The sequence below is a fragment of the Pseudorasbora parva genome, chromosome 11, assembly GCF_024679245.1.
Source record: "Pseudorasbora parva isolate DD20220531a chromosome 11, ASM2467924v1, whole genome shotgun sequence".
NCBI lineage: Eukaryota > Metazoa > Chordata > Actinopteri > Cypriniformes > Gobionidae > Pseudorasbora > Pseudorasbora parva.
The window spans coordinates 12845740-12860205 of NC_090182.1; the positions used below are offsets into that span (position 1 = coordinate 12845740).

Below are 14466 nucleotides of genomic sequence, written 5' to 3' on the forward strand. Positions count from 1 at the left end.
TACACATCACGTTTGAGCTTCCACAAGAACCAATGAGGTTCATTCTCATGAGTTACACATCACGTTTGAGCTTCCAAAAGAACAAATGAGGTTCATTCTCATGTGTAACACATCACGTTTGAGCTTCCACAAGAACCAATGAGCTTCATTCTCACGTTACACATCACCTTTGAGGATCATTCTCATGAGTTACACATCACGTTTGAGCTTCCAAAAGAACAAATGAGGTTCATTCTCATGTGTAACACATCACGTTTGAGCTTCCACAAGAACCAATGAGCTTCATTCTCACGTTACACATCACCTTTGAGGATCATTCTCATGAGTTACACATCACGTTTGAGCTTCCAAAAGAACAAATGAGGTTCATTCTCATGTGTAACACATCACGTTTGAGCTTCCACAAGAACCAATGAGCTTCATTCTCACGTTACACATCACCTTTGAAGATCATTCTCATGAGTTACACATCACGTTTGAGCTTCCAAAAGAACAAATGAGGTTCATTCTCATGAGTTACACATCACGTTTGAGCTTCCAAAAGAACCAATGAGGTTTATTCTCATGTGTTACACATCACCTTTGAGCTTCCACAAGAACCAATGAGCTTCATTCTCATGTGTTACACATCACGTTTGAGCTTCCACTAGAACCAATGAGGTTCATTCTCATGAGTTACACATCACGTTTGAGCTTCCAAAAGAACCAATGAGGTTCATTCTCATGTGTAACACATCACGTTTGAGCTTCCACAAGAACCAATGAGCTTCATTCTCACGTTACACATCACCTTTGAGGATCATTCTCATGTGTTACACATCACGTTTGAGCTTCCACAAGAACCAATGAGGTTCATTCTCATGAGTTACACATCACGTTTGAGCTTCCAAAAGAACCAATGAGGTTTATTCTCATGTGTTACACATCACGTTTGAGCTTCCACAAGAACTAATGAGCTTCATTCTCATGTGTTACACATCACGTTTGAGCTTCCAAAAGAACCAATGAGGTTCATTCTCATGTGTAACACATCACGTTTGAGCTTCCACAAGAACCAATGAGCTTCATTCTCACGTTACACATCACCTTTGAGGATCATTCTCATGTGTTACACATCACGTTTGAGCTTCCACAAGAACCAATGAGGTTCATTCTCATGAGTTACACATCACGTTTGAGCTTCCAAAAGAACCAATGAGGTTTATTCTCATGTGTTACACATCACGTTTGAGCTTCCACAAGAACTAATGAGCTTCATTCTCATGTGTTACACATCACGTTTGAGCTTCCACTAGAACCAATGAGGTTCATTCTCATGAGTTACACATCACGTTTGAGCTTCCACAAGAACCAATGAGCTTCATTCTCATGTTACACATCACGTTTGAGCTTCCAAAAGAACCAATGAGGTTCATTCTCATGAGTTACACATCACGTTTGAGCTTCCAAAAGAACCAATGAGCTTCATTCTCATGTTACACATCACGTTTGAGCTTCCAAAAGAACCAATGAGGTTCATTCTCATGTGTTACACATCACGTTTGAGCTTCCACAAGAACCAATGAGCTTCTTTCTAATGTGTTACACATCAAGTCAGAGCTCCCACAAAAACCACTGAGGTCCTTCTCATGAGATTTTGTTCTCACGCATCAAGCAGGTTTGGTTGAACTTTTTTTGTTTATGCCTGCTGATCAATGTTTATGTGAATAAAAGCCAAAATTGTATATAAAAATGATAGTCTCTAGAAAATTTGGACTAAACCGCTCAATTAATATGGATACATTTTACAATCTCTTTATGAACTTTTTGTAGGGTTAAAAGTGTCAGTTGTTTAGCAGTCTACAGAGAGACAGAAATCTCTCAGTTTTAATCAAAGACCTTAATTTGTGTTCCGAGGATGAGCAAAAGTCTTACGGGTTTGGAGCATCATGAGGGTGAGTAAATGATGACAGAAATTTCATTCTTGTGTGAACTATCTTAGAACTTTAAGAGGTATGAATGTGAACAGATGATTAAAGCAAAACTGAAGTTTGACATATTTAACATTTATGAAGTGAGAGCTGAATCAACCTCAAATAAACCCTCACTGAAATCACACTTGAGTCACACACATTATCTGATTTAAGGCCTTTAATTTCTATATCATTGAAAATGTAAACCAACACCACAGCTAAATCTGGGTCAAATTTAACGGACTCAAATTTTAAATTAGTTTTGTTTAACATGACATAACTTCACATCAGTGGGAATAACTGCCTACACGGCTTAATGCCAGACCGCAGGCTTGACCGGTTTTAGAACTTGCATTTCTGGGTATGCGCTAAAAACATGGACAAACTGAAAGGCATTGTTTTCACTGAAAACCATTTAACTGTTGCTGGCACATAAGAGACGACTGCGCAATAGCCACAGGCCACATGTTTAAGTCAGTCCAACAAAAAGACATTTATATATATATAAAGTGTTTTAACTTAACAGCATAAACAACACGTGTCTGATGACAAACTTCATCAGACTATCAGCACAGACTTTTAACACTTATACAAAAGAACCAGACAATAGGCATGACATTGACTAAGCGATTATTCATACATTAATGAAACGTCATCTGAATTTTTGACTCTGTAGTTATGTCTGCAACTATGATTAGACGTGAATCTCACAAAACCAGTCAAGAACATCAAAACCAGTCAAAATATCACTCTTATAGCACTCTTCTTTTTAGCACGGTGACATTATTTTCATGAGCTTAATTGTCATTACTCAATGGTCAATCTAAATGCTGCTAATGAGATTTAGGGAGAAATGGGATTAAATATCATGCAAATATTACAATGTGTGGCAATATTAAAAATCTTAATGGTCCTGAAAATAGGCTTAAATATCTTTACAATGATATTATTACTCTTCTGCTTTACAGTTTGTGCTGAAATTGAGCCTCTTGACAAGTTGCATGATTCACTATAGTAGAAAAGGTTGTATTGTAAAAATGGCCTCAATGTAAACAGAATGGCATGAAGGTGGTGTCATTAGATCAGATACACCAGAACGCATTTTATATTTTAAGATTATATAACACTCTAAATCAACACACCATAAGACAAAACATGCTTCATTGGTCAACATGATTACTAGAAGCCAGAGCATGGAATTTCATTGAAATATCACAGCTAATTCTTAGCCAAAGAAAAGGAAAAGATCAATTTGGACGCCAACCAATGTCCAGACCTGACAACTCCATATGTCCATCATGTAGGGGTGGAGATCCCAGTGGGTATAAGGAGAACAGGTCCCCCAACAACTTTGGGACAGCAGAAAATTGTCTGTACTCTAATTAAAACTGTTACAACGACATCCTGTTTGTCGTCCACTCAGCTATAAAGTAAAGCATTCACAGAAGTGAATCTCAAAACACATGAAGGAGGACTTGTTGGTTGTTCCTGCTCCATGAGTCTGGGGTGCAGGTTTACACATGCTTCCCCAATAACCCTCTGGGCTTTAACTTTTTCTCTGGCCCAGATTGCATTTTAGCTTGCATGCAAACCTGTCAGAGCATCAAACACCAACTTTCAACACACATATGGGTAGATGATGATTATGATGGTCAGGAAGCTCTCAAGAACATTCCAGGCAGGAGGAAGAGGAGAACTGACCAACACAAGAACTGTAACCAGACACAGGAGTGAATGCTTATGAAACTCCGGCTACACTAATTTACACTTTTTCCCTTCTTACAAAAGATGACCCCGGTTAGGAGCTGCAGGGCCCGGCGTCGCTATAGACACACACACATATTTACACACGCATACACACACACATACAGCACGACCGCACAGATAACAGCACGTATAGCCATGCAGAGCTGCCATCAAGCGGAAAAAAACACAGCGAGAATAAATGAAAACTCCCCGTTTGTCGTCCGAAAGAAAGCTCGGGAGAGGCATACGTGCAATGATCAGCGGGTATCGGTTCAAGTTTAAAGGAACAAACCTGTTTATGGCCACAGCGGTCCGCTGGATATTGGGTTGAATCCGAGTTAAATCCACTATCAGTAAAACAAAGAGGCGAAAATGTCCGGCCAATGCCGAAACAGGCCGAAGCAGCGCACCGAAGAGCACGGCTGCGCATGCGCAGACTTTAAGAAAGGGAGGAGGGGTATCTGAGAGATTAAAGCCATTGGATTATACTTTCTTTAATGTGTTTCGTTCATTTTAAAAGTGATATAGATCTTGGTAAATTACATTGAGTGATTATGCTTAGGTACGACTTTTAAAATAAATTACATAATATATTTTATATTAATTTATCCTAATATGAACTAGGCTATAGCCTACTACAAATACACTACAATAAAAATAAAACAAATCCAAGAATATGGTAGGCTACTCTTTGGTCTCATGAGACACAAATCCCTCAAAAAATACAAAAATAGCACATCAAATAAGCTTAAAAGGCTTGGCATTAAGTAAAATCTAATCATTTTGATGTAGGCTATATTAATTAATTGTAGTTAAAACTGAATTATAGCCTAATTAAATAATTATAATTACCAATAACAATATTTGTACCATTTCAAAACATTCCTTAAACGTGAGTCTTGACACATTGGAAGCAAACAATTTTCTTTGATTTCGCAAGAAAGAAAGAAAAAAACTATAATTTATTAGAAATATTAAGTTAATATAAAATAAACAAGTTAAGTAATAACTACAAACCAAAATGTGGTTCCAAAAGCTGCTGATGATAATGATAATGATGCAAACCACTTGTAAATTATGGCTAGGCCTAATAAACAAACATATAGACCTGGAGTAATAGTCTTAGATTTAATGATGACGTATTTCTTAGAATCAGTTTGTGTTGGTTAAACGTTTAAAACCGGTTTAAAGCCCACTTTTCCTCAATCCCACACATTTCTGACAGATAACGACTGGAGCTTCATGAACCCGACCGGCGCTATGACAGTGAGTCACGGGTTGAAGGGAGTGGTGATGTGATTGGGGATTGGATGTTGTAATGTTGAAGCCGCCTAACAACTCTCATTCGCCGGCTTATGCGAAACCAAAACCATAACAATATTCTTACTTTAGGATGCACTACCCTGATTGAATGTAAGGAGTTTATCATCAGGGAACTTGGAAATAAAACCTGGTGAAGTTTTGTGATTTGTGCAGACTATTGACAACTGTTTTTGGACCAAATGGATACACCGCTCAGGACGTTGGGATTTTGAAGAGTTTTGAAAATCATTTTAATGTGATCTGGTTGAGGTTTCGGTTCGTCGTCATGGATGATGGAAGCGCGGAGACTGCAGCGCTCATCGGGAGTTCGAGTGAAGATGTTCGGTCTCACCTGGACGGAAGAAACGGTGCGGCCGAGTTCAAAGTTTACAAAAGGAGATGGTTCATCCTATTTGTACTTTGCCTGCTAAACTGTTCTAACGCAATGGTAGGATGTTATAGCCATTTATTTACAAAGTAGCCCACCTACCCTTATACCATGAATGTGCTAACAGAACACACACTTTAAAATCTATAGATTTTAAAGTGTGTGGAAATTCAGTTAGCACATTCATGGTATAATTAAGGTTAGGTTTAATTGATTGTAGTAAAAATTGAATAATAATTACCAATAACAATATTTGTACCATTTCAAAACATTCCTTAAACCTGAGTCTTGACACCTTGGAAGCAAACAATTTTCTTTGATTTCGCAAGAAAGAAAACTATAAATAATTAGAAATATTAAGTTAATATAAAATAAACAAGTTAAGTAATAACTACAAACCAAAATGTGGTTCCAAAAGCTGATGATTATAATGATAATGATGTAAACCACTTGTAAATTATGGCTATAGGCCTAATAAACAAACATATAGACCTGGAGTAATAGTCTTAGATTTAATGAATAGTGTATAGTGTATTTAATATTTAATGATATTAAAACAGTATACTGTTTTTATATCTCTGGTCTTGTAGGCTGCATGTAGGCATGTAAAATATGTAGGCTACATGATTAATCGATTCGTTGCACGTTGTTCCAAAAGCTTTGATTGCCTTCGTCATCTTTTTTAGTAGTAGAAATACTATATGCCAAAGGAACATGCGAATAGCTCTAGACTAAAGAGATAAAATAAATCTGAATTGGCTACAACAACTTTCGTTTACTTTTTCCTGACGTCACGAAACCCCGCCTTCAAAGCCCTTCAGCCAGGATTGCAAAATGGGTTAACTTTAAACATCCAATGAAATTATAATTTAGGTTTTGTGGCCTTTAGTTTGTCTTTTTTCTTTCACCTAGTCTATTCATATAACAACGATACACATTTAGTATTTTTCTTCCATATGCATAGCCACATTTTTGTCGAAAAAATGTTTCCACTGAGAATGTCCCATGAAAGCCACCTGCCCCTGAATTGCAATATCAAGCAAATCATGGTTCACAGCTGTAAACTAAAACATATGGGCATTTTTAGGCTCATGTTCAATCATAGGTAGGCTATATGCAAAAACTGACAGTCACAGAATTACTATTTGGTCTGCATATCATGTTGTAAATTCAATAAAAACATCTCAACTGAATTATTATGGCTGTTGCCACTCAACTCGCCCCATGCATCCAGTGATTTAGGAAATGTTCACACGCTCCACTAGGGGCTTCAGTCTACAGGGTCATAACAGGGTCTTCCTAATAGTCCAGCTGTAGCAGGACATGGATACGTCCCCCTGAGGCTATTATCTCTGAAGAGGGCGTGTGCCAGAAAGGGGCTTGTCAATCTTAATTACGCACTCGTGGCTCCAGTGGGACTTGTCATTTGCACGGACACCATTGTACATGTGTTACAAGGCAAGACGTCCAAAGCTGTTCATCTGAAATACGAGAAATGTACATCTTGTCTTGGCACACTGTGTTAAAGCTTAGCAGATGGTGTAATTCTGGGCTTATTTAAAGATTACAATCTTGAGGAAATCTGATAACAGCCTAAACCTGTAGATGTGGTTCAGGATTGTGGTCCCATGCATGTGTTAAGAAGGAATTTTAAAGTACGATCAGCAATGGCATGCTGTTCGTTTTAGGAAAGCATCTCATGTTACACAAAGTGCACAATGGATTTCCACACTGACTGCGAAAGCAGCATCTATGCATTTTAATTAATGTGAATCAGCATCCCAATAAGTTGTGCAGTGGTGCATGAAACGACTGTATTGTGCACAGGATCAGCTGACTGCCATCTGTCACGCTGCTGCATACATATAGTATTCTTGAAAGCAAAAAAAAAAAAAAAGGATTTTGTGTGCAACAGTGTAAATGAACAATCAGAAACACTGCAAATAATGCTTTTCATGGTTGTTACGTACAATGGGTGTTAAAGTCAGCATGAAACAGATGTTGCATATCTGAGTATATCTGAGTGAAGTGGCTTCTCAAACCAGAAAACTGTAGGGCAGGACTTGATTTTGATTGGATGGTTGTGGTTTGCTATTGCTGTGATGTCATGTGAGTCACAGGTTGTTCCAGTTGTTCCAGGTCGCTCCAGTAAACACATCATCAGAGAAGAGATGTCACTGCAAGAGGGAGGGGAAAAGATTTTGATTAAAAGATTTTTTTTTTTAATGATGTCGATGGATAAATCATATAAATACTACAAAATTCTATAAAAACAAGAAACATTAATTTTCACTTGCTCCACTATACATTTACTCAATGAAAATAATCCTAAATGTAATCTAATCTTTTTTAATTTTTAATAGTTAAAACCCCATATTCTGAACTCGTTTAATTTCTCAGTGCAGTTTTACCCCTGCTGCTCATTCACAGTGTTTGTCACATTTAGCTCATGTGAGGGGCCCTTCTGACCTGTGGCTTCTGTTTTTTTTTTTTTTTTTTTGCAACTTCAGCAGTTAAATGTTGAACTGAGACTTTGTGTCATATGATCAAGCCGATCTCATGAACTTTTTTTCATTTTATCAATTCGGCCAACAGCAACAGAAATAAAGTATTGTCTTATATGTTGTGAACTATGCATCTGTATAACTCAATGTACACAATGCAGCTATACATTTATTTTGATTGTGTTCAATTTCTCCACAGGCATGGCTGACCTTTGCACCCGTGGCCGACCAGACCGCACAGTATCTGCAAGTCTCTCTAAATCTGGTCAACTGGCTGTCGCTAGTCTATGTTCTAGTTGCCATTTTCTTCAGTTTTATCACAACATGGGTGCTGGACACACTGGGACTGCGCTTCTCGGTATACAGAGTCATTTTGCTTTTTACTATAAGGCAATATAAAGCAAATCTAGTTGAAGCGATAGTTCACCCAAAAATGAAAATTTTGTTATCATTCACTCGCCCTCAAATTGTTCTGAACCTCTATGAATATCTTTCTTTTGCTCAACACAAAAGAAGATATTTAGAAGAATATGGGTAGCCAAACAGTTGATGGGCACCATTGACTTCCATTGTATGGAGGAAAAAAGTACTATGGGAGTCAATGGTGCAGAATCTAGAAAAGGACTACATATATTTTTTTTGCCAAAAATAACATTATTACATTTATTGTTCCTACTGTAAAAGTAAATAGTAAATCATTAATGCATCTCTTTTTTTGGCCGCATGGACTAATATCACAGTTCTATAAAATATAATTGTAGAATCTGTGGTATTTTGGCAGAAATTTTGGTTGGGCCTATTACTGTAGTGGGACACCATGCCATTAAAAAACAAGAAGGTTAAAGTGAAGGTCATATACCGGTAATAGTGTATATACACAAATAGTTCACAAATGCTTCAAGGCATTTGCCTCACAAATGCTTTGCTGCATACCTCAGTTGTAAGGAGTGGTTATTTCAGTCAAAGTTGCTCTTCTTTCAGCTTGAATCAGTCGGCCCATTCTCCTCTGGCCTCTAGCATCAACAAGGCATTTTCGCCCACAGGACTGCCGCATACTGGATGTTTTTCCCTTTTCACAACATTCTTTGTAAACCCTGGAAATGGTTGTGTGTGAAAATCCCAGTAACTGAGCAGATTGTGAAATACTCAGACCGGCCTGTCTGGCACCAACAACCATGCCACGCTCAAAATTGCTTAAATCACCTTTCTTTCCCATTCTGACATTCAGTTTGGAGTTCAGGAGATTGTCTTGACCAGGACCACACCCTTAAATGCATTGAAGCAACTGCCATGTGATTGGTTGATTAGATAATTGCATTAATGAGAAATTGAACAGGTGTCGTGTTCCTAATAATCTTTTAGGTGAGTGTAGTTTTTCATTAAATTAAAATGAATTTGTACAAAATATTTTGTTTTTAAACATACCTTCAAACTTAACGATGCCACTTTTTTTCTTGAAGTGCGAAACCTTTGTATGTAATGTTTGTCTTTGCGTGATCAGATTCACTGATGTTGACTGCCACCCAGTGGCTACCTCAGTGCAGTTGTTTCTTTAGTACCGTTAAAGGTTTGAAATGTGCAGCATTATTCAATTTGTTGATGTCATTTTCACTGAAACAGGAAGACAGGGTGGGACATATTGAACAGCCCCTGCTCTTCAAAAAAATAGCCAATAGCATTTCGTTTATGTCACTGCTTGGCCAGAGATGTTGAAGCCAGTAAAGTCGCAGTTTCCTCTAATCTCCTCAAATCGCTTTAAAATACAGTATTCTGTCCAGAATTCAAATGGGTCAGACGTTTTGAGGTCTGCATAGAGTGCATATGATCTGCTATTGTGTCTTTGGACCTGAGCAGGTTGTGTGTGTGCTGCGGCAGCTCGCGTAACACTAACGAAAAACCGGACGTCATTCGCCCCAATGAAAAGCACCCAGATACGCCGTATAGAAAATAGTAAATGTGTGAACAAATGACCGATTTTAGCCGCAGCTTCTGTGTATATTTGTAATGAAGGAAGCAGGACGCTTCAGATTCTAGAAAGCATTTGATTGGACAGAAAATCTTATGAGAAGCTGAAGTGCTGAGTGATGTCATAAAAATAATTGTAACTAAGTTTTAAATGCTTGTATCTTCGAAATGCAAATGTTGTCGTTATTTTGGAGTACTCTAGCTTATTGATAACAGTAAGGCTAACATATTCATACAAATAGCCAAAAGAAACTTCATGGGGATTTCATGGGGACTTTAACGGACAGTAGTGGATAAACAAAACGCATAAATGAAGTGGGGAAAATAAGTGGAATTATAAATATATCATATTATAGCATTAAATTATGAATAGGTCTTTACGCCTTCAAGCGTACGTTCATACCTATTTATTTATCTATAACATTTATTATTATTAATTATCATGCTGTTTAAAACATCATTTCCACTAAAGTTATCCAACACAATACATCATTGGGATGTGATGGGAAAGAAGCTCTGGTGAAAATGTTCATAAGAAAAATGACAGATTGTGGTGTGTGATGTGAAAAAAAAGGTCCACTTTTCTTTCTTCCTGTCTTCTGAAATGCAGCTAATCATGGGGTCATGGCTCAACATGTTGGGCAGTGTCCTGCGTTTCGTTGGCGTGCTGAGCTGCATCCCAGAGCGGGCCGTGTTCCCTATGGTCATGGGCGGCCAGTCGCTGTGTGCCTTCGCCCAGCCTTTGGTCATTTTTGCCCCCACCAAGCTGGCAGCTCTCTGGTTCCCTGATCACCAGAGGGCCACAGCTAACATGATGGCTTCCATGGGTAACCTATTCACCTACAACTCATGTTTTATATGGTATTTATTTCTATGTATGCAGAATAGTAAGATTCTTCTCTTTTGTTTTCCAGCAAATACTGTTGGGTTGCTCTTTGCGAATATCTTCTCTCCCATGATAATTAGTTACACCAATAATTTTTTTATGCTGGTAAGGCCAGAACTTAAGTCAGAACTTGGTCACAAACAAATTGCAATTCTTGTATGATCTCTAACAGTCCCGTCGTCTCTGTCTGGGTTGTAGCTCTTTATATATGCTATACCTGCCACCGTAGCCTGTTTCCTAGCAACAGTGGGGATCCGTGAACGCGTTCCCCCGACACCCCCCTCCGCCAGCGTGGTGACCTCCAGCTCTGAACCTTTTCTACAGGGGGTGAAACTGGTACTACACATACATACTTCTGAACAAACTGACATGGCATACAGATCTCACAACAACTCTTTACTTTATGACTAATTAGCATTTTTTATAAATGCATGAAACAGCCTCTGATTAATGGTGGCTTTTAGTGTCCTGTCATTTTGTATGGCTGTCTGAGATTCACTGTATTATGTCACTTTTATTTACAGCTACTGACGAACAAAGCATATATGGTCCTGCTGGTGTGTTTTGGTTCGGGAATAGGAATATTCACTTGCTTTTCCACCTTGCTGGAGCAGATACTTTGTGTTAAGGGCTACTCAAATGTAAGAACCTCAACACAGGATTATTGCCAACACAAAAACCCACAAGTTTACCTCAAACTATAAAACCAGCCTGTGCCATGATATTCTGAATAACTAAAATATAATTTTTAAAACGTTAAAAGTTTAAAAACATTTTAAAAACACACGCCTCAGCTTAGTTCAGTGTAGTCAGGGCACTGATCAGCACTCATTACAAGTAACTCGAGTTACGTAATCAGATTACCTTTTCAAGTAACTAGTAAAGTAATGCATTACTTTTGAAATGTACAACAAAATATCTGAGTTACTTTTTCAAATAAGTAACGCAAGTTACTTCGTTTTCCCATTTATTGACTGACAGCTCTCTTATCGCAATGCTGAGATAAATGGTAAGTGTGGAGTCGTTTTGTAGAACATGAGTTATTGTAGTTCTAGGCTAAATGTGAGCGTGCATTCACTAATCTCATTTGCACCAAAAAAACTATTCAGTATTCCTCAAAATTAATAAAATATGTGAAATGCAAAATCAGAATACTATGCAAACCTCCAATAATTAAATATGTTAAATAAATCAAATATTTGTATGCATTTAACCTCACTTTATTGACCGATGTACTTGCATCTGACCTTTAATGATTCAGTTAAACCGCATGCAAAAAAATACTTTTATGTTTTTGTTGGGGAATAAGTGTTACCTGAGGGTTATTATCTACTTTTGGTGTAAAAGTGTCTTTACATTTGCTCAAAAATATAACTTTTTTAAATATAAAAAACAAGCCTAGCCCAGTCGAAAAAAGGAAAACAAAAGTAATGTAACGCATTAGTTTTCTTAAAAAGTAACTAAGTAACGCAATTAGTTACTTTTTAAGGGAGTAACGCAATATTGTATTGCATTACCTTTCAAAGTAACTCCCCAACACTGCTGATCAGGGAGTCTGCCATTATAGGAGCTGTCTCAATCACAAAATCCATCCAGTGCACTGAAACATTCACTCTCTGTAAAAAATGGATGGATGGATGGATAGATACATACATACATACATAGAATGTTATTAGTGTTAGCTTTGTCGAGTCAAATTTATAATTTTATCTCTGTATTTTTAACGTGACAGGATTTTGCAGGACTGTGCGGTGCAGTTTCCATTGTTTTCGGTGTTCTGGGTGCCTTTCTACTGGGCCTGTATGTGGATAAGACCAAGAACTTTACAGAAGTCACTAAAATAAACATGTGTCTGACGTCTGTGGGCTGCTCTGTTTTTGCTGTGGTGAGTATAGTGAATGATCTCAGTGTTGTTAACGAGTGCTTGAGCTGAGATGTCGTCCTGCTGTCCATCAGGTTTCCCAGTTAAGTGAGCAGAAGTTCATCATCGGTGCAGTATGTACGTGGTTTGGTTTGTTTGGGTACTCTGTATATCCCATCGCCATGGAGCTCGGAGTTGAATGCTCGTACCCTGTGGGTGAAGCAACATCCTCTGGATTGATCTTCGTATCTGGGTAACTTTTTTTTTTGTGTGCCTAAAGCCTTTTAACTTTTTATAGACTGAACTCATGTGTTTAATGTGATGTTAAATCAGACAAATTCAGGCCGCCCTCTATTTGCTGCTGCTTCAAGCTCTGGCCACGCCAATAGAAGATTCTTCAGTATCTGTGTGTGCAACTGGAGCGGATGCCAATTTAAGCTGGACAGGTGAGTGTTGCACTTGTTTGAAATTAATCACATACTGTTCACTGAAAGATAGCATGCCGTGCAGTGGCAGTATTCCAATGGCGCTCAATTTCCTCCCTACACAGTGTCATGACTCCCACTATGCTTTGCAAGTCTAGTGTCATGGGTTAGTGCACCGTTTTCACTTCATCTTCCCAGCTAATCTGAATCCTGCGTGGGTACTAGTGAAAACATTTAAAATGGGAACGTGTCCAAATGAATCCAGCCTTCCGGCTTTTCCTGGTCGCTTGATGAGTTAATGATAGAGTTGGGCCGAGCTCCAAACATTCATTTGTTTCTCTCTCTTGCTCTTTCTCCTATTTGCACACTCACACACAAACACACATTGATAGTGCCAGTGCTGGTGATGGCAGGCCTGTGTGCTCTGGGCACCTGCTGCTTTGTTGGCTTTTTCCACACGGATTACCGGAGACTCCGTGCGGAAGCCGCAGCCTCACCAAAGACAGTGACAGACCAGTCAACAGGAGGAGACACCTGGGCAAACAGCACTGATGCATAAAGAGACGGGCTTATCTGACAGGCAAAGAAACCACTGATGACAGTGTTTACGCACACTTTAAAAAGACTTTTACCTCATTAACACTGAAAATATGTGCCTTAAACAAGTTTGTTTCACTCAGAAGTGGGACTATCTCAACCACCATTGTTACATCAATCCTCATTTAACACAAAAACATTCGTTTCCTTTACAGAAACAGAATAGATAAAGGGTACAAACTTTTAACCAATAGCAAATAATTTATGCAATTTTAATTTATGTATGAATGTTTTTATAGTATTAAAGGGTACAGAAAGAGGTCTAACTGTAAGTTTAAAGATAGTAATTAAGGCAATTAGTTATTTTATGAAGTTAGAGATATTAGAGTGCAATAAAATGTCCATAGGACTGACTTCTGGGTTTGAGTAATATTTCTATTTATAGCTATGCTATTGTTGCACAAAATTGCAGATTTATGCAATACTCAATTTGTGTGGTCAAAACATTTTGTACGATTTAATGGCCCACTATACAGTTTATCTCCTTCACTGCAAGTTTTGTTTCTCAAATAACTCTATGGTATGACAAATGTCTATTTGACCAAAGCATTTGCTATTTTTTGTTTGTATGTAATAAAATTAATTTTATACAATCCAGAATATTGTTTTTGGAAGTGTTATTGTTCACGCAATATATTTGATCTTAATTGTATGAACAGATCACAAAACAATTGTCAGTCATCCCAAAAACAAGTAAACGTTAGTCCACAATGATGTTAAAAGCTTTTTCTTTTCACACTAAGAACAACCAAACATCATTGATTTGACATGGTTTTGCTTTTGTAAAATTCTAACCTCTACTTTCTAATCCACAAACTATGGTGAGATGCATGCAAGAAC

At 37.9% G+C, this 14466-nt stretch overlaps 2 protein-coding genes across 3 annotated transcripts in view; one reads left to right on the forward strand and one right to left on the reverse strand.

Moving 5' to 3' along the window:
• LOC137092715 (polycomb group RING finger protein 3) overlaps positions 1 to 4125 on the reverse strand; it is a 60847-nt gene extending 56722 nt beyond the window's left edge. Inside the window, exon 1 of the mRNA XM_067457116.1 lies at positions 3991 to 4125. The gene's annotated coding sequence lies outside the window, so the exon portion shown is untranslated. The remainder of the gene's footprint in view (positions 1 to 3990) is intronic.
• Positions 4126 to 5004: 879 nt separating this feature from the next.
• slc49a3 (solute carrier family 49 member 3) lies at positions 5005 to 14218 on the forward strand. 2 transcript variants are annotated; one of them, XM_067457118.1, is made up of 10 exons: positions 5005 to 5448; positions 8092 to 8250; positions 10468 to 10684; positions 10772 to 10848; positions 10942 to 11079; positions 11268 to 11384; positions 12476 to 12628; positions 12700 to 12857; positions 12938 to 13050; positions 13422 to 14217. In XM_067457118.1, exons 1-10 carry the CDS (start codon positions 5287 to 5289, stop codon positions 13586 to 13588), a joined length of 1461 nt encoding a protein of 486 aa, XP_067313219.1. In that variant the 5' UTR covers positions 5005 to 5286; the 3' UTR covers positions 13589 to 14217. The 2 variants fall into 2 exon arrangements, with proteins under 2 accessions (XP_067313219.1, XP_067313218.1); XM_067457117.1 differs by having other exon boundaries at positions 10468 to 10848; positions 13422 to 14218.
• The last annotated feature ends 248 nt before the right edge of the window (positions 14219 to 14466 follow it).